The sequence below is a fragment of the Cydia pomonella genome, chromosome 1 (genome assembly GCF_033807575.1).
Source record: "Cydia pomonella isolate Wapato2018A chromosome 1, ilCydPomo1, whole genome shotgun sequence".
In the NCBI taxonomy this organism is placed as follows: domain Eukaryota; kingdom Metazoa; phylum Arthropoda; class Insecta; order Lepidoptera; family Tortricidae; genus Cydia; species Cydia pomonella.
In genome coordinates, this window is record NC_084703.1 from 44,589,270 (window position 1) to 44,617,066 (window position 27,797).

Sequence of the window (27,797 nt, forward strand, 5' to 3'; positions counted from 1 at the left end):
CTTTATTCCCTTACACAACAATGAATACTAATAACATACGATTTTTTGTAAGTCTAGCAATTCTGACCATAACGACAAATAATCAATATTTGTTATGGTCATATGTAATTATGAGCTGTTGTTGGCTAACTTGGTTAATTTTAATAATTCATACAACGAGAAATTTCTTTATGTTGTTAAGCTCCCCTACATGATTGAGTGTATCTAACCTGTGTATTGCTGGTGCTGCCATATATCTAATGGGAATCGATATATTTAAAAAAAAATACGGTATCGATTGATTTTTAGATGAATAGTTAAGGCCATTGTGACGATAATTTAATATGAATTTTATATAATGTAATAATAAAATAACTGTGTATATTTTATGCAATGAGTCCCTATACCGTCCCTACAGCCTTCGACCTGGGAGCATATGTTGGGTTATTAAAGTTTTCAAATATTATTTTTTTGTGGCAAATCTGTTTTGAGCGCCCGCAAATGACTTATCTGCCTTGAATACGCATAATCCAGTTACAATATTCTGCAAGTAGCATCGTAAGGACCCGACTCTGACTATTTTTTTCAGCCTTCGACCTAGGAGCATATGTTGGGTTATTAAAGTTTTCATGACAATTTTGGACGTGAAACCAGATTTTGTCTTTATATTCAACAGCCCTTGTTAAAAACTTAAAAAATTTACTGTTTATTAAAAAAACATTTACTTATACGACGTAGATACTATTTATTACTTGTTTTCTGATTATATTCCCATTTGTAATTGAAAATTTGTCCCTTAAAGTAAAACTAGTTTCATGGTCCAAGATTAGACTTAGATCTTGGGATTTCTAAAGTTCGACCAGAAATATATGATCATTGTCAAGAGGGCGCTGTTATTTTCATGTATAGGGTGACAGTTCAGTTTAGTATGAACATTTTAGTTCCAATGAAATTCCGTAATATGGCGCGTGATAATATATTACTGGTCAGGCTTTACATCGTACGCATTACAGCATTTAACTCCCCAACTGATTTCAAAAACTAAAGAACGTCCTCAATATTTAGGGCATTGTTTGCAGTTGCTGTATGTTTCCTGATTTCTCAGTCATTATATCGATTTTGAAAATCATTCATTACTTATATTAAACGATGCCATTAGTCAGAATTTAATAATTGGGTCCTGGGTGAATTGAGGGAACTTTTAAAATCCTTAATGCACGTGTAGTGATTTGGGTATATTATAAGGAACACATTGAATTGCACCAAATAAAAGTAAATTTAATCAAGAAAATTTTATTTTTTTATCTCGTTTTATTATCTCCAAGCAATTATTTTTATTGTAAGCACAAGCCTAAAGTAAATTTAAACTACTTAAGAACTACGCGATAGATAATTATCACGACAATTGCTTAGTTCTTTAATTATTAACCACTTGCACCAAAACACAAAGGATATGGCTCACGCGACCCTTTGACCAAAGAAGTTCTGTAGACTTCCGTCCGCTCCGAACACTACGAAGTCACTGGCGAGAGTGGCGGGCGATGGCTGTGCGGCGTGCGCTCATCTACCCTATAGCCAGGAAGCCAGGTATAGGTGTTGACGTTAGGAGCGATGGCTAAAGGTGGTGGCAAACTGGTTGCGCTTATAATATTGTATTTATACAGTAAATCAGAAACACCAGGCAATTTATAGGCTGTTTGTAATTGTTATGAGACGCGCTATTGCCATACATGATTTAATGGCAATTTTCACTGGTTTATAAAGTCTCCAAGGAAGGCTACAGCTCTGAGTATGAGGGCAAACAAGCAGTCTAATGAATTGGTAGCAGAAAAACCAATAGCCACTCAGGCTTGCTTATTTTTCTTGCTTCTATTTGGCCCATTGAACAAACCTCACTTGTAAAAGTACATATAGGTTCGAAAGGTACTGTGACAATATGTAGCGCTCAAAAAAGGCATTTTCGTTTCTACCAAGCCACCAAGTACATACGAGTTTTTTGCTATCCATTCGAGGCAATCGGCTAATAATCATATCCTTTAAAGGTTTAAACGACATTTTTGAATTTTATATGTCTTCCAAGCTAAGGTAGCGTTGATTCGATACTTAAATCGATAAAAATCAATTACTTTGTGAATCGATTTGACAGAAAAAAAACAATTGTCTTTTAATCATAACCAAAGAATATAATACTCACTAGGATCATAACATATAGAAAAAAAGTACATATATATAAAATTATTATATTTACGTCCCGTTTTTGGTTTGTTTATTTAAAAGCCTATTACCATTAATGTTAAAAAAATGTTTATCAAAAATTCTTTATCAACATTTATCAAAAGATCGTTGAGTTCAAATATTGATATATTTTTTTAAAATAGCAACATTTAGCGTGTACTATTTATTTTGCTATGACATCGATGGCACACAAAATCTACGATTGATTTTTTAAACCCTCTAATTACTAATTTGCTATTTAAAAAGGCAGTTTTTTGCTTAGAAAACAATCGGCAATACTTACTATACGCGGAAATTCAAAAATTGTGCGTGTTAGATTGTTTGTAACCTGTAAAAGATGCCTTCGTAAGCGACCCTGGTCAGGCATGTCAAAGACTCGGTGGCTTTGGTAGCAGTCGGTTCTCCTGCACTGCGTACTGAAACTTATTTATGTTTTCGCTCGATCGTTGTGTTAATATTTGTGATAATTCCATATTGAACAATAAAATCATGTTTGATTGAACGGCAGTGAATTTGTAAAATATTCTAGTCTTTTTCTTCCATAGTTTACCCTCGTTTTTTTGATTTTACGGACTTTGAAAAATATCAGTTAGTGCCATATAAAGGTAAGTTAGTGCGATTTTATGGAATATTTTTGCTGTTCTGATAGTTAATTGATATGTAACTGCTCTCTGATGTAGTTAATTATAACAGAATGTAAAGAAATCTGGATTTTTATGTAGTTTTCTTTTGCTTCTTTTTGTTTAAAATTTAGTATTAAAGACGATATTTTGCTTAAAATTGTTAATGTACTTATGATATTTTCAATGTATTTTGCTCTCCTGCGAATTTCTCTTTATTAGTGCTTACACTGACAAATCTTTCTCAAGCTTTAACATGTTTAGCATGTTTAGTAATATTGGTTTACAAACTATTTGAAGGATAAGATGTGTTTAAAATGACTACTTATTTATGTGTCTGTATCATATTGCAATATGAAACATTGGATCTTATTTTACACACCAATCAAGGTCATAACTTGATGCCACCATTGTCAACTTAGAAAATTATAATTCGATACAGATGTAGTGCATACTCGTTTTCCATCGTATTTTCTCGGAAACGTTCGTGTTTGTCATGCTACTTCAGTCATCCTCAATACTTTTTGTACCAAGACTGTTGTTACATTTCCATGAAAATATGATGGAAAATAATTACGATGTCCAAATATAAGTTACTTAAATCATACTACTATTTTGATATCTAGTAATATTCTAAAGTTATAATAGGTAGTGAAATAAACAAAAAAAAAAAACCATTTTGTAAGGTGAGAACCGAAAGTCACAAACTGTAAAAAAAGAATTTAACTATAATGAACATTGTCTTTTTACTAGAATGGTTTACTATGGCTCTGAACTTGTGGTAGTAATTTGTGAGTCTTCCTTGTCACCTTACAATTTATATTCTTCAAAGTAATACTTTTACTTCCGAAGTGCAAAAGCGAATTGGTTTGATTGTAGTTAGCCAAACTTTGAAAACTTAATGATGTAAAATGAATCAAATTTATTTTGTATGTATTCCAATTAAAGCGATGTTGCTTTTGTTTTGCGGGCTTTAAGGGTCTGCATCATGCTCGGTTCTCCATTCTAACATAGTTATACACTCATTTAACAACTAGCTAGATTACTCTGAAACTGTGTACTTACAATAGAATAAGGTATATCTATGCCTGTAATTAGTTATGAATTTAATTTTTTCATGATTTTTTTACTCTATATAAACTTATTACAGGCATAGATATACCTCATGTCATTGTATGTGCAAAGTTTCATTACAATACAACATGTAGTTTTAAAATGAGAGTGAAACTCAGTTTGTATGGGAAGGTGAAATTCGCCTGAGCTTACTGCAGACTACACTAAAATACACTAGCATACTAATACATAAAAGCAGTATTCAATCTATATGAGAGAAATAGAATTAGTCTGTGTGCACAATATTCTATCTTAGATTTTGTCATAAATTGAATTGACATAAATGACAGAGACAGGAGGTGGCCATAGGAACACAGTGATGCAAATTGTGTTTGGGGTTTTTAGAAATGTCTCCATGAGTATTTGTTGCCTGTGGTAAGAAAAGTACAGTCAGTGGCAAAAGCTGGTACCAAAAATTAAATTTTTGCTAGAAACATATTTTTAGTATAAGGTGGTCAGTAATTGACAATTTACCCTATATTGAAATGGCTAATATGGACTAATAACTGAACATGATGACTTCATGCAAAGATATTTTTTAGACCTTAGACAGTGCTATATAGGCAAAAGAGGAAGTATTTGAAGTTTTTAGCTAAACATAATCCCTAATGATTTCTATAAATGTTAACTTTTGTTTTACAAACTAATTTATGTAACCCTCGGCTTGGTACTCAATATAATTAAACAATACTGGCTAAAGCGCGAAATGACCAAATTTCAGTAATGGAACTAAGATGACAATTTATGAATTAACATAGAAAACCCTTAGAGAATGCCTTAAGTCATTAAGTCCGCCATTTGTACCTTCATGTATTGTGCAATAAAGATTAAATAAATATATTATATGAAACATATTTTTTTTTTCCAGAGCCACCATGTTCAGCGACTCATTCGAGAGACGCCTGATCCAGCAATGCAGCCCCGTCGGCAGGAAGTCACTGGTCATGAGGTCCGAGAGGATGGACAGGTTCGTGCCTCTCAGGCGGGGGCAGAATTGGCAGACCAGCTTTCAAGGTAGGTACTTACACATTAGAGCTATCTATGGTATCCAGTATAGAGAATGCTCTTGGTATTTAATTTGTATGGGAGGACTGTTTTGATACTTAGAACATTTTTGGTATGTATCAAATCAGTATAGAGAGCATATCTCATCCTAGTCTGGTATAGTCATGTACAGAAACAAGCCAAACTTGCAATGATATGTTAACATGAGTTCAAATTATGTAGGTTCGGAAATACTACGTATCCGGTGCAATCGGTGAAGATGATATGTAAAGGAATACACCTAGGCCTGTAAAGTAACCTTCTTTTGTTGGTAAACGTCAAATTGTGACACGTCTTGGCATTCAACCATCAAGTAGTAGTAGATTTGAAATAGAATACGAATAAAAAAATGGACTACAATTTTATTTTTACTCGCAAGTTTGAGAAAAGCGCTATACAAATCTCGGCGAGAAACGAGGTTGCCGCTTGCCGGCAGCGTATCTCTCGCTACGCTTGGCCGTCTATATCTACTTGGTCTGCAACCCTTCGTTTCCTGGCCTCTATAGAAATGACACTATTGACACATTGTTACATGACCTTATTGTCAGTGTTTAAGAGGTGTGTAAATATATTCTTGGACGTTGGATTGTAAAGATGTTTTTAACTCGAATGTACAGCCGCCGTGTGTAATACGCGAGCGGCCTAGGAGTTCACAAATTCTGAACAAAAGATGCTTGGTTATCAAGATGTTTTGTCAAGATCTTGTAGTGCATTTTCAAATATTTTTGAGCATCTTGGCCGCTGCGATCTATGTTTTTACGTAATTTATTAATATGTAGCAAAAGATTTATTTTGACGCTTGCTTACGATTTTACAATATAACACATTATTGAATTCTCGCGCCTTGTACACATATGTAACGCGATTAAACTTCATATTCAATAGCTTCCGTGACCACAGCTAGTGCAACCTGGCTGGAACGTCGGATTAAATAATGAAATTTAATGCCGTTAGACCCGTTAATGGCATTAAATATACGATTAATGATTATACATACTAAAAAGGTCGTAAAGTGTATTCGGCAAATTTCGAATACTTTATAACGTCAATACGAAAATGGACTCTAATATTAAAGAGTTATGGGTGATTGTTACAATTGCAATGCTATTACATTGTTAAAAGGTCATGACCTCTGTAATGTAGGCTTGTAATATAGGTATTTTTACCTGGTCAACAGAGCTGTGACTAAGAGAATAATAAATAATAATATCCATATTTAAGGAAATATTAAACTGCATATTCTTGTTAATGTTAGGTATAAAGTATAATGCAATAATTTCCCTTTATTAATGTAATTGTAAATAATTATATCGGGTCGGGTTGAGCTGGAGCGAGGCCGGGCCTGAAGATAGGAAGGCGTGGCACGTGCTTGTGAAGGCCCTTTGACCCTAACCTTTGCTAACGCTACTTAATCCAGGTCTAGAATGCACATGAACCATTTTATTTGAAGTGTTTTAGATTTGGGAATTATTGTTCGACCTAGGCCGAGGCCTAGTGGGTAGTGACTGTCTATGCAGCCGATGGTTATCTATATATCGTTTGGTATCCATTGTACAAGCTTCGCTTAGTTTGGGGCTAGGTTGGTCTATGTAAGATGTCACCTGATATATATATTTATTTATTATTTATTGTGTTATTTATACTCGGAATCATGAGCCCTTTTAATCCTTTTAGGAGTAAAAAACAGTCCTGTCAATGATTAGGGGGCATTTGCCTATAAAGGGCAAATAGTCAAGGCTATAAATAAATAGATAAATATATGATTTTTTTTTTCTTAATGTAGGATAGGCAGGCGTTTGACCACGATCACACCTGATATAATAAACCATATTTAAAGAGATTCACCAGCGCCTTATAGACATCTCAGGTGATCGGAGGGCTAGCAGCTACCTTGGCCAGAAGATAGTCCTGGCCGTCCAAAATTTCCAAAAACGTAACGCTGACAGCCTCCTGGGCACTATAACATATGCCGGTGACCTAGGGAGCATTTTTTAATAAAAATGATATATCAATATAATTAATACCGCGCTAAAGGGACGTAAGTTGCTGTCACGCGCTTCTTGCGAGTCGACCCCTGGTGTTGCTGGCCGCACTGTACCATCCTCCGTTGATCATTAGGGCCCTTCTCGAACACCGAAATTGGCAAATTGCTGGCATCTTTCTCTGTCACTCTTCACGCTATAATTGGAATAGAAAATAAAGATGCCCGCAATTTGCAGAGCTCCCGAGGGTGCAGAGTGTATTTCCTCTGGAGTTACAGGCGTCCATAGGCTACGGAGACTGCTTATCATCAAGCGGGCCGTATGCTTGTTTGCCACTGACGTAGTATAAAAAAAATTGCTAACTTCAATGGTGTGCCATCGTTGATATAATTTATTATTTTCACCATTCGTAATCCGTGTTCCTCCCAAAGATATAAGATGGTCAGTTAAGTGTACAAGTGCGAACGTTGAAAGCGAAAAAAAAAAAAACAAATAATCACCAATCGATACGAAGGCCATTAGGTAGCCAGTACGGTAGTGGGCAAAAACTACTCATTAAGTTTATTTTAAAATTTCAGCTAATCATCGCCATTATTGTTTGCAAAGTTAGATTTGCTATCCAAGAAGTCGCCGTAGGCGTACATAATAAAACCGTTATAATTACAATATCATCTCGGTCTTAAATAAAGCGTATGCTAAAGAGTTGCCAGTGCCTCGCAATGCGACGTAATTAAAAAGACCCTTTAATTATGACAAAATACCAAAAATAATCTACATAATTTGGTCGGGTTCATTGTTGGCTACCAAGATTTAATATTTAACTGAGCATTGGGAACTGCTCACGTTGCATGGAAATATTCTTACATTCATATTTGGGGGCTGAAGTTACAACTTTGTTCTAACTATAATTACTACTACGAGTATTACTGTAATATCAAAGAAAGAGACAATGAAGTGTGTTGATTGGTCGTTTCTGTCTTTTTTATATGGTACAATTTATTTTTTACTGCCTATTGTAGATATTGCTAGTGCGATTGTGATCGGAATTAAATTTCGTATTGGTGTATCGTTATTGTCATTAAGTTGGGTAATTGAACTACACTTTCAACCTTTTGAACGCCAGGCCTATCGCACGCGGCGCGTAATCGTGAACCTTGTTGGTACGCATGAAGGTTGATATTGGGCTGTAGCCGCGCGCGTCATATGACGTCTTTGGCGGTCAAAAGGTTAATAACAAAATGGCTTCCATTAGCTAAAAAAATGGGGTTTTTAAAATACAGTAGTGATGAATGATATGACTGTTAATAAATAATTCCTGAAAAGGTAATAGCCCGTTTTTAGCATTAGAAAGCAGGTAAGCGATTTTGACGTTTTTTTATTGGAAAACACGTTAGACGATCGGTTTGGCCTAGTGGGTAGTGACCCTGCCTACGAAGCTGATGGTCCCGGGTTCAAATCCTGGTAAGGGCATGTATTCGTGTGATGAGCATGGATATTTGTTCCTGAGTCATGGGCGTTTTCTATGTCTTTAAGTATTTGATATATGTATTAAATATATCGTTGTCTAGGTACCTACAACACAAGCCTTATTGAGCTTACTGTGGGACTAGTCAATTTGTCTAATAATGTCCTATAATATAAAACAAAACAAAAATAAGTCACGGCAAATATGTAACAATACGACCATGTACGATCTTTTACATTATTTTGCTTTAAAAGTAATAGTTACTGATTGTAAAAAAAGCGTTTTTCAATTAAAAGACATGTCAAGATTGTTTAGCTTTTTTGTAATGCTAAAAAACGATTTATAATTACCCTTATAAGAGAATTTTTAACAAGTGAGGATATATATTTGTTCTTGAAAGCAACGACGAACGTTTTAGAGTTAAACTATCTACTTATCTCCATAGATTTGCAAAAAAAATCAAGAGTAATCAATTTGCCGCTCCGGGCCCTAATCAAAGTTCACAGAAACTTGGAAAAAATGGCGATCATAAACCATAATTCACATTAATATTAAATATGAATGTAATGAACACACGGAATGCCCTAGACTAGCGTGCGTTATGCCCTTTAAACACAGTCATTTAAAAATCATAGCTATTAAAAAACAATAATGATTTTACTTAGCATGCACCCTCGCAGAGTCGGAATTAACTAAAAAAAAATAGTTTCAAGTAAAAAAAGTTTACTCGGCACGCGTAGCCAATATTTTAAATTACTACGAAAAGAAAAAATAATTTATAAGAATGATAAGGTTATAAAGTAAGCGGCTTTTCAAGAAGTGTTTATTATAAGTAGAAATCTTTACGTAAAGCTTTTTGTATTTGTGCACACCAGCGTGAAGACTTCATAGCTATAAAATAATTCTCAGTTTATTAACGTATTGTATATAATTATACAATATAAGGTTCTTGATACCTTTAATTATTCAATAGTACTTATGTTTTCAACATAGTGTTAAAGCAGCCTAGTGTTCTGACAGTTAAAATTAACAAATGTTGGTCACAAACCCTTATTACCGCCCGTATTTCTTCAATCAGAAATGTCACTGTTGACGCCTGAATATATCGAAAACAAATCCCGTTCAAATCGTGATAATAATATCAAATCATTATTAATACCGGTCTGGCCTAGTGGGTAGTGCCCCTAACTATGAACCCGATGGTTCCGGCTTAGAACCCCGGTAAGGGCATTTATTTGTGTGATGAACACAGATATTTGTTCCCGAGTCATGGATGCTTTCTATGTATATAAGTATGTATTTATCTATTTACGTGTGTATATCGTCGCCTAGTACCCATAGTACATTCGCCATCAGATATATCGGAGCGGCCAAGGCGCTCACAAATATCTGAACACGCCTCTATTGTCAAGGCGTTAGAGTGCGTGTTTAGATATTTTTGAGCACCTTGGCCGCTCCGATATATCTGATGGCGACTGTACAAGCTTTGCTTAGTTTGGGGCTAAGTCGATATATTATGTAAGATTGTTCCCACATATATTAATTTATTTTATTTAACTACCTGTTATTACAATCAGACGAAGATCTTTACAATAATAAATAATAATAAATATTACAGGATTATATTACTTAATTTTTTATCTTTATCTTATCTTGCCAAGCGGGGCGACCTTTCACGTCCACAGACCTCGTCTATAAATAAATAAATAAATATTATAGGACATTATTACACAAATTGACTAAGTCCCACAGTAAGCTCAATAAGGCTTGTGTTGTAGGTACCTAGACAACGATATATATAATATATTATAATTATAAATACTTAAATACATAGGAACACCCATGAGTCAGAAACAAATATCCGTGTTCATCACACAAATATATGCTCTTACCAGGATTTGAACCCGGGACCATCAATATCATAGGCAGGGTCACTACCCACTAGGCTAGACCGGTCGACAAATAATGTAGCTAAATTAGAACTTTTAATAGCATGTAATTCGTAATATAACGTTCATAATATAGAATATCCAAGTTTATAAATCACCGCATGCTATTAAAAACAAATCAATAGTCCTTATAGGACAATAATGAATACAGTCCCCCACAAAAACCCTTTCGATCGCGTGCCAACAACAATCCTTTTACGGGACACCTTTTCCATGTTATTTTTAACAAATTGTCATACATGATCGCCCTCAACTCATTAAGCAATCCTCATTAATGTAGATATGGTAAATGAGCGTGATTTCGTTTCGCGTGATAGTGTAATAAGAACCTATTAGGTAATGACGTATAAAAAATGTTTACGGTTCAGAACACAATAGATTTCTTGGTTTTAATGTTGGAGATATGGTTTAGTCATACAAATGTCACAAAAAAACTTTTAAGAATGTAAAACAAAGAATATGCATGAGGATTTATTGTTAACTCATTAGTGCGGCCCCCAAATTGTGTGTGCTAGCATTTCAAAGATGGCTCTCGTACCATCTTTGAAATGCTAGCACATGTCGCGAGTGCCGCAAAAGACGCTTTAATTCAGAATGGGACATGGGACAGAGACTGAAAAATATTTAGGAACCCATGCTGTATATATTTGAAATCTACATGATTTAATAATTTGTTGAAAGCAATCTTACATTACCTACATAATATATCTTATATCTTTAAACAAGCAATTCTTGTATATATACATATATATATTTATATATTTCGGTGATGTCGGAAACAGCTCTAACGATTTCGATGAAATTTGCTATATGGGGGTTTTTGGGGGCGAAAAATCGATCAAGCTAGGTCTTATTTCTGGAAAAACGCGCATTTTTGAGTTTTTATATGCTATCCGAGCTTTCGGTCTCCCAGATATTAATATCAAAGAAATAAGTCGTACACGGCTAGACCTGCAGCACTGTAAGGAATATACATACTCGTACCTACTCACTCATGTATGATAAATAATTTAACTTAGCAAATAAACAAACCACGATACTAAACTTTTGTACTAATTCCATAACCACGAATTATGAACAGCCGTATAAGACTTCAACACTTAGCACAACTTAAACAGACTGTACTGTCAAGTTCATAAATATGTATACATTTTTTCATCTTACTGCAATGGATTAAGATGAAGAAATGTATACATATTTATGAACTCGACTGTAACTCAGCAGCTTAATTACGTATCCTCCTTTATTAACAAGTCAAAGCTCTCAAGTCTCAACGCTCTCAACGCTCCGCCGCACGCGGTGTGAACGAGCCTTAATCCACTCTTTATGGCATTTTCGCACAGATTTCCGCCGCCAAGCGCCACAGAGCGTGGCCACATAAATATTGTAGTGCGATGCCCTCTGTCATCTTCCACATTGTTAACTGATATTAAACCTTATTGCCAAGGCATAAGGTTCACGGATAGTTGGTTAATTTAGTGCATGCCCTATGGGCCGCCAGCCGAGACGAGATGGCAGAGTTAAAAAATGTCTATGGTCTGTTGCTAACTTATCAGCAATGTAATGGTCGAGGTTGGGAAATGTTCGATTGAAGAGTCGATGAGAAAAAATTAAACTCGGTTTTACGACATGAAATAATTGACTTATTGCATTCATAGCACCGTAAGTAGGAGAAGAGTTAACTCTTTGGCAATTCGGAAAGTTCTAGAATGTGACGACAAAAATCTAATTTAAAATAAAATACATTCTACTCTATGGACATCGTCATTGCACGTACCTTTCAATTTATTTTAGTATCTTTCTTGTGTGGTTTTACGAGTACACGGTAATTTTATACCTCGCTGTGGGGTAAATTCCAATTACTGGCCTGATGGTAATTCCTTAGAAATGTACTTTATTATATTTTACTAGCCTGTTCAAATATTGCTATCTCACATCCAGATTCTAATTTTTTTTCTGAATCATTGCATCATGAAATCGCCAAGATTTTTGAATGAAAATTATATACCTACAACAAAATCCAAGAACTAGAATAACTGAATAACTTGACTAGAGCTCTAAAATGACTCCTCGATAGTTCGTGTCATCCATGATGACGCGCAGATTTGTCAAATCTAACCTTTAATAACATGGCAATACGAGTCAAGGCTCGCGTCGTCGAATGACACGATCTATACTCGTATTGTTTAACTATATCTGAGGGCCTACCGCGAATCACGTTCGACGTATTGTACGTACGTACGTACAAATTAACAAGTGCGACAGAGAGGCAACACGTCGAACGTGGTTCTTCGCGGTAGGCCCTCAATTCCGAATTATTATGGCAACCCTACATATAAGTCAATTTTTTGGACCAGCTTAAGGTGCTCTGTCGGTGGTTAGAAGGTTATCCATTAATTACCGGGCGTCCTGTATTTTCCGTCGCTGATATGCATACTCTTGTACATTTGTATGGTCGCTTGCATTAGCACTGCATGTTTAATACAAAGACAGGATAATTGACTGACTCCATTTGACCCTCTCCTGATTGAATGTACTCATTAGCATTTGACTAAATTAACAAAGACAAAGCGACTCAAGCTCGATACATTTTCGTGCAATTCTGCTAAGTAGTGCTAAGATCTTAAGAATTAGAATACCGTGAGGTCAGTTATAAAGGCAGTTTGTACTACCGAGGAGTTTTCTTAGGCCACATAAGTTCATGATATCCGTAATTTAAAGGATGTGCTTTAATTGCGTCTTGGGGTATCAGCGATCATCTTTATTAATTTCACTTCTTTGTTATCGTTTTGTGCTCCTGTTACGATACCACATTGATAATATATTACCTTTCTTTGGTCTGATCCATAAACACACCGCACACGCTTTTCTTTCGTTAATATTTCCTTTTATTATGCTTCGATTATTTTTATCGACAAATTTTCAGTCAGTCAGCCAGTTGTGTAATAACGTCCTATTATATTTATTTAATTTTTCTGTCGACCACCGAACGATATACATACTTGCGGTTTGTGCAGTTCCACTATTAAAGGTTACTTTATGGCGGTTGGCGCTTACGTAGCGTAGCACCGGGTTAATATCGGAGCGTCGTAAATAAGGTACCTTTACTCGTGGAACCTCACAAACGATTTGTAATACACCAGCGACGGTTCTTACATAGGTTTTAACTTTACAAATGAGTCTGTTATGTCGTCGGAAGGTTTAAAGATTAGATTTATCTATTTGAAAGTTAAATATCCATCTGAATTAAAATAAGATTTTATCGGCAACTGTACTTTTCTGTCAGCAGGCAACTAATACATCGCGACGAATCTAAATGGGCCCACTGATTAACAGCCCGCGGGATGGTAACGGCCTGTCAGCTAGAAAAAAAAGTTGACAGACACAATTAAGTTGCGTTATTTTATCACAGTTCTTAGTTCCTATCCACCACCACCTCCTGTGGCCATCATCAGATCAGCTCGCTGGTACCATAATATTGCATTGTCCTCCAACTTACACATTTACGTGAGGTTGAAGTTGATGGAATAATGAGAAGTGGGTTTAATTTACCTTGCAATATTTTACCCGAACATACACTAGATACTATTAGTATTACACACACTCTAACGCCTTGACAATAGAGACGTGTTCAGATATTTGTGAACACCTTGGACGCTCCGATATATCTGATGGCGACTGTACAAACATTCCAAGTTAAATTAAAAAAAAAAACTTGTAAATAATAATGTTTATGTGACCTGCATGCGTCTAGCAATAATAAAATTCGGTCAGGCCACTAATGTGCAACGTCATATGATTCCAGCAAATACTCCAAATAGGTCGTCTAGAGTTCCTATTACCCATTCTTATTACTATCTGACAAATCGAAGCAAAAACGCATTAAGTATCTAGGAGTTCCTAAGGTGTATACCGCATTTTAGATTTGGACGTCACTTCACACTGTCAATTATGCAAGTGACCCCTTAAGAGTTGGTGAATTATTTAATGCAATTTATGAATTGGTGGCCACTCAATCTGTGAAATTGACCTAATAACAGTTTTTTACACTGCATCAGTGGCAAACAATCATGTCGCCCGCCTGATAGTAAGCTGTCCCCGTAGCCTACGTACGGCTGCAACTCCAGAGGAGTTACATGCGCGTTGTCGACCCTAACACTCCGCACCCTTGTTGAGATCTGTACCCCTAGTGTAAATAAATTCGATTTCCAAACGTGACGTACGCGTTTGCGTTTAGTCTCATTTTGTATTGGATTTCGAAAGAGCGCGCCAAGCGGGACGTTTTGGAAACTCAAAATCCTATACAAAATGAGACTTAACGCAAACGCGTTCGTCACGTTATGATGTCGATCTAAGTTACACTAGGGGTACTGGTAACTTTACTCATCGGCAGGAACACCATTTTGCAACAAAAAATGTGTTTGGACTTTGTGACTGTAGCGTAACTAACTTCGTCTACATAGAAGTTTCAAAAAAGGTTTTTTTAAAGTCCATTTCGCTGCGATGAATTTCTTTCTTCTTAGAGGACGAAAAGCAGTGCCACGGATTGCTGCGGTATTATGCTGAGTGGGGATCCTAAATTAGCGTTCAAATGCTTTATTATGTATACATGCCTTCGTACTATTTATCGTTTTTTTTAGATAAGGTATATTTCAAAGAACCGTTGAGACTCAATTAGTTTCCTAAAAATTAACATTAACATAGGCCACGTGAGGATTCTTGAGGACAATAGGATTCGTGAGTGTTTTAAATTCCGAAAAACTATTATTTTAACTTAAACCTTGTCATCTTAAGCAATGGGAATACACGCTCAGTAATCATTAATTATAAGTACATAACTTACTAATTAATAATTAACCATCACACGCACCGCTAACATTGTCAAACAAAAATGATCTTTATCAAGGCCCTTAAGCTCCATTTCTAAAACAGTAGTCTGCCTTATTAGAGCGTGACTGGTTTCACAATAGCTATATAAATATTCTGAGCTCCGATGATGAACTGGAAGCCAGGCCTTTCACTAGCTCAATTGCTGCTATACAAAGGTCCCTAGATAAGTTTTGCAATAGACAAATATGAACGAACAGGTGGCCTATCACATATACTTTTTAAAACTATATTTTCATAGACAATGGTTGGCGGGAAGACATTTACTTTCTTTTTCGACTTATTAAAAGTAGATTTAAACTTTGTATCAAATGAAAATGTTGTATAAAGTATTCGTAAATCGTCTTTAGCTCATGCCGAAATTTTTAAGGTTAAAACCTATTTTTTAATAAGTAATTGAATGATAACAGATTAAGGATTAAGGCAGACCGAGACAATGGTTGGCGGGAAGACATTTACTTTCTTCTTCGACTTATTAAAAGTAGATTTAAACTTTGTATCAAATGAAAATGTTGTATAAAGTATTCGTAAGTCGTCTTTAGCTCATGCCGAAATTTTTAAGGTTAAAACCTATTTTTTAATAAGTAAATGAATGATAACAGATTAAGGATTAAGGCAGACCGAGAAAGAGATGGCGGGGCGACTTGGGTGCGTTTCAGAGGGATTGGCGGAATTTGCCCAGCACAGGGGGGATTGGAAAACGAGAGGGGAGGCCTTAGCCCAGCAGTGGGACACATAGGCTAATAAAAAATAAATAAAAATAAAGTAAATGTTTTCCGCTAATCAATCAAGTCAATTTTATGCCAAAAATGCCTTACATCATTTTGGAAAAGAGCTGATGCTCTTCGAACTGGTGGACCAATTTCTATCAAACATAGCTAAAAACCACCGCAAGGAAAGCTTTCGCTTGAAAAACTGCGTTGATAATCGGTCTATCCGTTGGAGAGCTACGATGCCACAGACACACACAGACAGACAGACATTGGCGTCAAACATATAATATAACACATTCTTTGCGTTGGAAGTTAAAAAATGTGGACGATTAGCATCTAACTGCTGCAGTCATCGTGCCTTTTACTAAATTCAAAGTATTTCAATTTTTCTGTGGCTTTTTTACAGTACAGTCTATAGCCGAAATTTGTAGAGGCTTAAAGATGAAGATAGTTTATTTTCCAAGAAGGCATATTACAATGCGCTTATGAACGTCAAATAAAGCTACGCCAGCTCTAACCCCATACCTCTGATCCGAGCAGATTTAATTCCCTCCTAAATTGTAGGAGGGTATCCCAATATGGGACCGGCAAGAAACTCGGCGGCACACATCTTTTCACACCATTACATCGTATAACTAACATGCATTAAATAAAAAAATACAATTTAAATGAATATGGAATTTAAAAAAGGGTTCCGTTTTTTGCCATTTGGCTACGGAACCCTAAAAACATAGAATAACAAGTAGGTACTTTCTTAAAGAAATTTATGTACAGTCAGCGTCAAATACTTTGTAGCAGTCAAAGTGGTCAAATAGTTCGGTACACCATACTAAATATATGGTGTACCGAACTATTTGGCTACTTTGGTTGCTACAAAGTATTTGACGCTGACTGTACCATATACCTATTTAATTTGTCGTTTGTGCACAATCATAACTATAGATCGTGTCATTCACGATGATGCGTGCCTTGACTCATAATGTAATGTTATTAAAGGTTAGATTTGACAAACCTGCGCGTCATCGTGGATGACACGAATCAGCGATTGTCGGCTTTTGCGAATAACTGGCAGCCCGATATCGTCCGGCGAACTGGTAATCAGTGGGCCCCATAAAACTAAACGTTGGGCAAAACTACCCAATGATTGTCACTCTAAAAGCATTGTCATTGGCTTAAGAAAGTTTACTCGTATTCTGCTTTCAAATAAGGTTGAAGGGATCATTAGGCCCTTCAACCTTACACTTTCATCTCCGTTCTGGCGTAGGACTAAAGGCCTTAAAATAATTTAACACGAGTGATTAGTTAATATCAGATATTATATTAGTCAGTCAATAACTAAGACACTTTAAAATCTCTTAAGCACGACATTTAGATGTTGTCAAAACGTTGTCACCAAGGATTAGTGTCGGATCGAATTAAAATCAGTATGCGACCGTGCTGTTTAGCCGTCGACAATTATGTGTATACATTTTCGTAGCCTCATAATTGTAAAGTTGTATTTTTAGGGTTCCGTACCTCGAAAGGAAAAAAACGGAACACTTATAGGATCACTTTGTTGTCCGTCCGTCCGTCTGTCTCTGTCAATACCCTTTTTCTCAGGAACGCGTGGAGGTATCAAGCTGGAATTTATATTAAAACCTACAGGGTACTTCCCGTGAACTCAAAATCTTGAAATTTGGTACGAAGCAACGTCTTATAGCACAGATAAAGGAAAAACTGCGTAAAACCGTAAATTTTTAGTTACATCATATAATAATATATTGGATGGAACCCTCTGTGCGCGAGTACGATTCTCTCTTGGCCGGTTTTTTTCGACTCCTCTACTGTTATCTGCAATTTATACATTCAAGGACACTAATACGAGAATATACATAATAGGTTTGAGAAAAAGTGTGAGAAATATTGTGTCTATTATAACAGCACTTGTGCTTTATAATCGCTAAAACGATACAGCGATTAATGGCTACCATCCTAACAAAATCAAAATTAATACAGTTACAAATCAAGTGCATTGCTGCTAACTTACAATTTTTTTTTTTTTCATCACCGTCTAATGAACATCAATTAAAAACAAGGTTCACCGGACAATGTTTTTCATTTTGTCGTATCCTGCGGTTGGAGCACGGTCGCATTTTTGTCACTTATCACTGTGCCTGTCACCTTCGCACTTACAGACGTGTTAGAACGTGACAGACATAGTGACAAGTGATAAAAATGCACCGTTCTACAGCCGCTGCGCTTATAAAATTAATTTTGCATTATTTTTATAACTTATTAGTCGTAGAAAAAGTATTGTATGCAACGTTGTATAAGCAGGCCAAAAAATGTTTGTGTTCTTTTACAATGTCCGCTCGCCTTCTTTTGTAACGTTGGCATAAAATACAATTATATCTACAGATATATCTTAGGACATGGCGTGTATGGCGTTAGGAAATATTTAGTAGAAACACGATTCCATAAAGAAGGAGATATCAGGTCTTACTAGGATACCACTTATCATTCATCATTAGTCTACAAAATCTACAAACGTCCTATTAATGGGAACAATGGGAACATGCCTATCAGTATAAGAGGGTTCTAGCTATAGACCCCAAAGTAGCCCAATGCAGATTGTTGTCGTCACATAACTTTCTTACGTTGTTATCCTTTCTGATTAAACATCAAATTATACTTAGTAAACAAGTCCCAAATCTCATTGGCTCGAGCCGGGCTTTGAACCCACGACCTCCGGCCTTAATAGCAGCACATTAAAGAATAATAAAGATGTAGGTACTACAGGTCAGGATCTCAAATTTTACGAGCATTTGAATCACCTCCGTTCTTGAGATAAGCAAAAAGCAAGCCAGGATCGAGACATGCCGTAAAATATTTACGCATCATACATATGACAAATTTAATTGTGGTGTTGACTCTGAAATATTAAGCAATATTTCGAGACAATTATGCGAGTATATAGATACAATTAGTCCCAGCTCAGCAAACCTTATAAGGTAAGGTGAAGTAAGACGAACATAGTTTATTTTGCTCGGGACAAGACAAACTGTATGAGGATTCCATACAAGTGTTTGTTTTGCCCCGGTGATAGTCTTACCCCACGTTACCTTACATATAGATAGGAACAGCGGTGCAGGCAATAATATATATTTTACAGTACATATGGGGCTACTTTATAGCACTAGTGCGAGAAGTAGCATATTACGTTACTGTGTCGAACATTTAAAGGGCCATATGTACTGTAAAACGTTGTACGATACATGTGCGAATAGGTAATTCGCAACTCGTGTCGATTTAAAACACTCCCTTCGGTCGTGTTTTAATTTATCGCCACTCGTTTCGAATTTCCTATTTTTCGCACTTGTATCGTAATGTACTAATTGAGGCATACGGCTATGAATCCGCCAAAAAAAAGGCAGTATCCGTTTAAAATTTGCGAGTATTTTTCTTAGCATTTGTACGCGTGCGAATGACCTGAAATTTGCTAGTTAAGTTATGTAACTCGTCGTTGAATTTCAAACTCGGATAAGGTCACTCTTTATAAAACGACGGTAGCAAACAAGCATACGGCCCGTCTGATGGTAAGCAGTCACCGCAGCCTATATTATATTAAGTTACTCTTTGATTTAATCATAACTATAGATGGTTGACTGGATTTATTATGGTATATACTAATTCCTCATTTATCCGTCAGTTACTTAAATTTGTCGCCTCGCAATCTTGTTTCTTGTTATCAGTGCTGATAATGGAGTCAAGTAATTTGTCCGATGTTAGTAGGACACCGAGCTATCGGCAGGTTGCAAATGTTATCGGGCAAAAATGCAGTGGGGATCCTTACAAGTTAGTGATAACGCTTAGCTGCTTAGTCAGGTTCGTGAGTAATACGAGTTCTGTGTGGCTTTTGCCTATTTAAATGGCCTATTATTTAACAAAGTCCTACATATTTTTGCGGGTAACTTTTAATGAATTCGTAATTCGTTCAGACACAGTCAGAAAGGACTAGCTTCGTTCATTCGGTTTTACTGACCTGTAAGTGGAGTATAGGTATAGGTAAGGGTTAAAAGCGACAACACAGCTTGTAGAAATGTAGACGGTCTTACCTGATAGACGGTTTTCCGCACAATTCACCGTAATTAAACTTTCACCAGAAAGTTTAAAGGTGTGCAGAGAGTCTTAAACCGGATTGGACTAACGTGGGGACTACAGTCTAAACCATCTAAGGAGACCTGTATCCAGCAATGAGATGTACACATACTGGAAATGATAATAAAGCATGTTTTCCTTATAAATTAAAAAAAAAACAAACACTGAATCTACCTCCTTATTCAATATATTTTTCTAACAAACAGAAATTTCAAAATCATTATTAGGTACAAACGATTATTAAAGTACGATCCTATACATTATGAATGACAGACGTGATGGAGTCCGTCCGGAGCCGTCCGCGGCCGCAAGTACAAATATGAAATGCGCACCAACGCGGCCCGACTCCGTCCGTTCGGTGGGAATCGTACTTAATGCGGGCTGTACATGTACAAGTTGGTGTTCGGGCTGCCGCGGCACTGTAGCGCCTCGGGTATGTTCACGGAGGGACGGATCGATGGCTTCCACGCGATCATCAGGAAGAGGTGTAACTCGCTGTTTAGGCGGTGGCGCGCCAGCTCGAATACCATCCTGTGCACGTTGGCCGACCGGTGGGACTCACCGTGGCTGAAGCACTGGGTGCAGCTACATGCCCCTTTATGTAGGAATTTGTAGTAATATCATGTCATACTAACCCTAGATTTAAGTATTTGTATATTACTAACACAATATGGACATTGTTCGAAATAAATTCTTATTGATTGATTGATTGATTGTACACGATGTACGACGCCGTCGAGACACCCCGAGATAGGCCTGCTACCTTCTCGTCTCGCTCTTCCTCGTTTCGTTTCGCAGTTCTCCGATTGGATCAGAGCGTTGCCGAGACTCGGCGAGAGGCTCTTGACGAGTATGTACAGCCGGCATACTGGTTTGTTAGATATCACAAACGTTGAAGAATATCGCTACTAGTCTAGTACAGTCTACAATATACTGTTCTTCCCAAAAATATTTTTCTCCTATCAACGTTACTTTGTAAATGTTTCTCAGAATCGATAACCAGTGAAAATACACACAGAAATACCTCAAACCGAGTGACGGAACCGTCAACTAAACTCCTCGATAAGAAGAACATAAAAAAGTTATTTTTACGCTTTATGCGACCTGCATACAGTAAACAACATAGCTGAGGTCAGGTCTCGTGTATCTTGCAATTTGGAGTACTCTCAACTCAGCGAACTGATCGTTCTTTGACTTATTGGAACGGGATAAGGTCTAAAGTTCGTTGCTGTTATTTAAGAGGACATTTTTATCTGTTGCGTGAAATGTTTCGATTGTTCAACCACGTGGGCAGACCACGCATGGCAATGCTTTTAAACCGAAAATATTAACAGTTGTATTTGTTCCTTATGCTAAAAGTAAGTCAAATTTATGTGAACAGCCCACAGAGCTCAGCTAATCGGCCTAACCTAAACAGCCATACCTTAAGTTCATATATTTGCGAACTTAAAAATCGCGTTCTTTAAGTTCGTACGTTTATAGCTAGCTTTACCGTCGTAGATAAGGTGTCACGACTGACATAAAAAGAGCCCAACAACCCTGTTTTTACCTTCAAAAGTAACGTGACATTGACGTACAGTTTTGCAGACTCACTTAAAAGATGACATCCATCTGGTCCCCGTGTCACCACGCAGAAAATTACACCTGATACTGACAATTACCTATCCGTTTCAGGGTCGATAAGTAACGGTGGTACCTGACGTCAATATTTTCTTGTTGGACCAGCAATGTATTGCGAATTGTCACTGTGAGGTGACAATTGTAATTGTTGTGAAACAGGGACCAGATCTCGTAAATATTGCCTTGCATGTGGGCTAAACACATTTCAGAAACAGGTGACTCGGGCACCGAATTAGTTATCTCATTTCTTATTTTACTCTTAAATACTGAAAAAAAAATCCCACCTGTTAAAATGCCGTTAAAATACTTGCTCTTGTTGCTCTCAACTTTGCGATGTGTACAGTAAAGTGAACGAGTTAAGCATACAATCCATGTAAATCGTGTCTCACAACCTCTGGACTTCGTAGGCCTCTTAACACCTAAACGTTCAAGTGCTAAGCAAACATTGGATAATAATGACATCACCACAGCTGATCGGATCGGGTGAAGGCTGGTCAGCGGCTCCGTGTCAAACACCCTGAAATGGCCCCAGTGAACAAGCGGAGTCACATATTAGGATTTGGTGACTCACGGTTTTGAGGTGGAAAAAAGGAGGGTCTAGTATTGTTCAGTCTGGGCATTTAGGTTTATACTGATTGAAGTTTTGATCATTTCCTGAAATACCATTTGATCATGGTATGGTTAGGTTTAGCCTGTTCATGATGTGGCCAACCGATCTTCATGAAATGATTGCCGCAACATGAAATCATCAATTCTATACCCCGTTTTGTTTTTCAGATTAGAAATTTTATAACCACAAAAGTTGTGGAAACTTTTTTCCTCTAAAATTAAATCTGAGTGTTGTTTACCAATATTTCGATTGACGAATTGCTGGGACGTCACCCTTCCGTGACCACAGCTGGTGCAACCTGGCTGAAACGTCGGATAAAAGGTAAAATAAAGAAATTTTATCGCGTTAGACACGTTGATATATGTATACAAAACGCGAGAGTTTAAAGTGTTATAATTTTCTTTTTGGGACGTATAAGCAATGAGATCTACTTATGCAGTTAAGTTCCGTTTATTGTCATGTTTTTTCTTCATAAATATTTTCACCTAAATCGTACAAAAAATTTTCAAACTGCTGTCAGATTCCTATAAAAAAATCATTTTGTGTTATTAGTTTGCGAAAAAAATATATTATAAAAGTGCCCAAACGCATTTCATGCTAACTGCATATCTCTAGATATAAAAATATTTTGCCTCCATGACGATTAGTCAGTCGCTTTATATTTTAGGAGACCACTTAAGTTTGACATTTTGTAAAAAATCCCACCAAGTGTGTCATACCCTGCACAATGGAGGGTTCCTTACTATCGTGCAAAAAATAGTCCGAAGATATCGTACTTCTTATGCGAGTATGAGAAGTGTGTTGAACCATTTATAGTTTTGATCTAATTTCATCATTATATTATGCTGTTTTAGACGCAACACAGATAATTTTGTCGTTTTCAAGAAAATTGTCGCTTGTCATAAGGACGCTCTGACAGGTTATTCGGATAAAGATAAAAGTAAAAGGAAGATTTAACAACCGGAACCGCCTTTAAAAGCTTACCACTCGGTCGAAAACCTCGGCCGATGGACATATGTATTGCGTGGACTGACGTTTATCTGACATGGCTATTTGTAAGCTACGTACAAATAGCCATACATTTGAAGTGCCCGGCAAAAATCGGCAGACTGCTTTGTATAGAAAATTATAGACAGGGCGTCTCCAGTTGTTAAATCCTCCATGGATGTCGGATACGACCACAGCGCTTTCTTATTTATTTATTGTTTAAATATTTATTGATCAAAATATAACCTTAAACCAAAAAAGAAGGACTTGATGCCGTAGGGCACTCTCTAGCAGCTGCTTTTCTCCAAGGATCATCCGACATTCGATATCGTATCGGACGATGTCAATATGTTCTTAAGGTACCCTAAAAAGTGGTCAGTGCAGGATCTACACAATCACTGAAACACTTAAACTAAAAGCGAACAGTAAAGCAAAGTCATTTTTTAGAAGCTAGCCTAAACTACTCGCATTTTGATATAAGATTTTGATTGTATTTTGACATATATTCTTTGTTGGAATCTATTTATATTTTGTAACGTTTGTGATCTTTGAGATATCGAGGTTAAAAAACCTAGGCGTTCGAGGCTACCTAGCAGTCCGAAAATATCAATACTTTGGCCCGGGTTTGTCCTTAAACTACGTCCAAAAGAGAGGTATGGGCAGTGTGAATGTCATCTCACTTTGTGTGGTAGGGCACAGCACAGCGGATGTCATTCCAGAGCCCCTAGTGTAAATTAATTCGATAGCGAAACGTGACGTACGCGTTTGAGTTAAGTCTCAGTTTGTATGGAATTTAGAAACAGCGCGCCAAGCGGGACGTTTTGGAAACTCAAAAACCCATACAAAATGAGACTTACTAACGCAAACGTACAGATCTAGAGCAAAGCCCAACTGGGGAAGTACCTCCACCTTACAGAAAACTGAAGCCAAATAACACTAGACCCTACTCATGGTGTTGTGTTCCTGCCGGTGAGTAAGGTTGCCAGAGCTCAACGAGGGTTTAGAGTGTTAGGGATGGTAACGCGCATGTAACTCCTCTGGAGTTCCCGGCGTACATAGGTTACGGAGACTATTTACCATCAGGCGGGCCTTATCCTTGTTTGCCATCGACGTAGTTTAAAAAAAAACCGTCGCATCGAATGATGATGGTCCATATGGACCATACGACAGTTCCTTCAAGTCTATTTTGGTTGAGGTTGAATAAAAAAACCTGTTTTTACCGTATGTTTATTACTTAAATGTTACATTTCTAAATAAATTAATTTGCTAAACATATTGCGTGACTTTGACTTTAAAAATAAACTATCCGCCATATAAAAATGAACTAACTATAAGTCGTTTAAAAAGTAAATTTAAATTAGTACGAACAAATAAGTGTACAAGTTGTTTAAATATTAGTAAAAACCGACGTTTAAGGAAACGTCACTTGCACTTTAACTAAAAGTGTTAATTTGCGAATTGTAATATTGCAGTATTTGCAGTCGCCCACGCCGCTACGATATTGGCAAATATTTGATCAGCTGCATACTAGTTAGAATTATGAATACAGTGTTTTGTGCTACAATTTATAATTTTGAAGTAAGAAGTCCCTACACCCTGGCGGGTGCTGCCTCTGCGTGCGGTTGTAATACTCCATCCATGATTCACACTCCATATATTGTATTCACTAATACTTTATAATATTACAAATCGACTCCAAATGAACGTTATTAAATATTTATCATTCAATATCACCCCTTAACAGTCAATTCTACCAGCCAAGATGGCGAAGCATACTTCCGCAAATGTCACAGTGAAGCATTTTACTTTTAGCCTCAGTGTGGTCCCTTCTGCTAGTCTTAATCTAAGTCACGAACCTAAATACCTTTCTATTTGCAAGCTGCATCTAACCTGCCGAGTGCGGTTTCCGGGCGAACGGTGAAAGCCTGCATTAGGCGTTGCACCGAGATTGCACTCCACCGCAGCCACTTTAAACGAGTCGTTCTGCAGTGCTGTGGAGTTGTGTAAGTAAATTGACATTTGACAACGACTTATAGTCACTAGAAAATTATATACTTAAATGAACCGTCACAATTTGACAAGCAAATGTCACAAATTGTTGTATAAATTTACGAACCAAGGGCCAATATGCCTGCACTTTCTATCCAAGTGCTCCAAGGAATTTTCGGTTTATTGCGGAGTTCGGTAAAAAAAAAAAAATCCCTGCTGCTTTATTTTGCCATTGCTCTACGCGACGTTTCCATCTTCACCACTTAGATGGTTAGCAGTCCTCAACTGTGCGTTTCTCGAGAAACTTCCTGCCTTGCACAGCTAAATTGTGGAATGAACTGTCCCCTGAGCGTGCTGCCATCTTAGAAGTCCTCCGACTTCCTTGTAACCCCACCGGAGTTGCAGGTGTCCATGGGCGATGGTAATTGCTTGCCTTCATGCGATTCATCTGCTGCTGCTCTCCTGTATTATAAAAAACATCAACACTCATGAGTCATGACTGTCGTATGTCGTTGTCTGTTATTATTTTTATCACATATATGTAGTAGTGCTGTTTCTAGGTAGTAGGTACCTATCCTAAGTGTCCTTGGGTATGGTCACGTCTAAGGACGTACGCTCGTAAAATGTCAAAATGCGCATTAATCTGCGCGTTGACTACGATTTATTGCAATCCGTATTTTGTCGCAAGATTGATGGAAGGCAATGAATTACAACCAAAACTGGTTTATTACGAAAATTCTGTAAATTATCTATTTACGTCACTTAGTTGTCATTTAAAACAAATTCATATCGAAAACCAAAACTATAGGTGTTTTATTCACGTTCAGACTTTTAGAGGTATCTGTTACAAAAATATGGCTTTTATTTAAGTATTTTTGTAGTGCCTAACTTCTCCGAGGGTTTCCATTTTTGTCCGAAGAGTTTTAACGCGTAAAGTGAAAGTTTATTATTCAATTTAGACATAGGTATTAGAATAGACTTGTGAATGTCAGAAACTATCACCGATTCTTACCCTACACCACAGCCCCAAGAAGATACTGGGACTCAGGACCGATCCATCAACAATCCTATTTCGTCACCTTTTCAAAGCTTTCACAATGCCATGTCGTCAGCATACAATTCCTACATCGTCACCTTCCTAACTCGTCCACATTACTATTTTGACTATAGTCCCAGATCGTTTACATTCTTATTTTGACCGTATCTATTTTTTTTATTTTAGATAAAATACGGAAAGGTTTTGTTGTACTTTCATTTTGACCTCCACCAATGTCAGCACTATGGACGAGTTAGCGCTTTGGACTACATAGGAATGTGGACAAGATAGGAAACTGACGATATAGGAATTTTGACGAATCAGAACAGTGGGCCATATGACAATATTGACAAGTTAAGAAGGTGACGAAATTGGATTGTGGACGAAGCAGTCTTCAGCCGATAATGACGCAAAAAACCCGGCGGAACTCATTATTTCATTTTTTTTAACTGAAAAAGCAATGCACCAGGCACGTGACTGCGTAAACGCTGCGTGGGGTTCCGGTGTCTGTTTTTTTATCTTGCGTCCAGAATTAGGCATAGAAATGTTCTGTCCATGATTCAACCCGCCTTTGGGTGCACGCGCAAGTTCAACGCACTTATCAGCTGAGTCAACTCCCATTTTACCTTTTGTGCCCACGACACTTGCTAAACAATGTTGCGTCCGATATTTTGACTCGGAAGGTAATCAAGCGTTTCTTTACCTCTTTAAGGCTTTTGGGAATCCGATATTATTGGTTTGACACGTTTTTATAAGTTTTATATGAACGTAATCGAAGTTGAAAACTTATGCGTTTTAGATATTTATTTTTATTGTAAACCTTCTACATTTAACTCTTATGTTAGATTAATTTCAATGTGGTATGTATGTACTTATGTTCAATGTTCTCTTCCTATTCTTATAATGTGACCAATAGATGAGAAAATATGCTCATAACTTAACATTCGTTGAACAAATTGGCATATTTAAAATTATTATATTTTTCTTTCCTTATTGTTTACATAAAATCATAAATACACTATGACGTCATCTTGCACTTCGGGCCTGTTCAGACGTGTCGACCAGCATTCACTCCGATCAGCTGACTAATACTACAAGTTCAATGCCAATGCAAGGCAATTCGTGAAATATTCTGAACTCCCCAGTTCGAGTGACTAATGGTTGGTAACTAGGAACCTTCCTATTACTACCTAACTTAGAAGTTACTACTTAACGTAGAAGCGCCACCATAATAGTCAAATCCCTGAAAGAATGGTGTTCTAGTGGCACTGAACATATAATCACGCCTATTTCCCGGAGGGGTAGGCAGAGACCACGGATTTCCACTTGCTAAGATCCTGACAGCTCTTTCTCCTCCAACTCGCACGAAGCGTTTGGCTTCAACTTTCCCTATGCGAATTGCCAAGGAATGGAATGCCCTGCCCGAGTCTG

General features: G+C 37.0%; 1 protein-coding gene across 1 annotated transcript in view; it reads left to right on the forward strand.

The window, feature by feature from the left end:
- Positions 1 to 2,361: 2,361 nt before the first annotated feature.
- Positions 2,362 to 27,797, forward strand: part of LOC133524917 (fizzy-related protein homolog) — a 93,467-nt gene continuing 68,031 nt past the window's right edge. The window contains exons 1-2 of the mRNA XM_061861076.1: positions 2,362 to 2,819; positions 4,816 to 4,961. Coding sequence (XP_061717060.1) covers positions 4,823 to 4,961 — 139 coding nt within the window. The 5' untranslated portion in view covers positions 2,362 to 2,819; positions 4,816 to 4,822. The remainder of the gene's footprint in view (positions 2,820 to 4,815; positions 4,962 to 27,797) is intronic.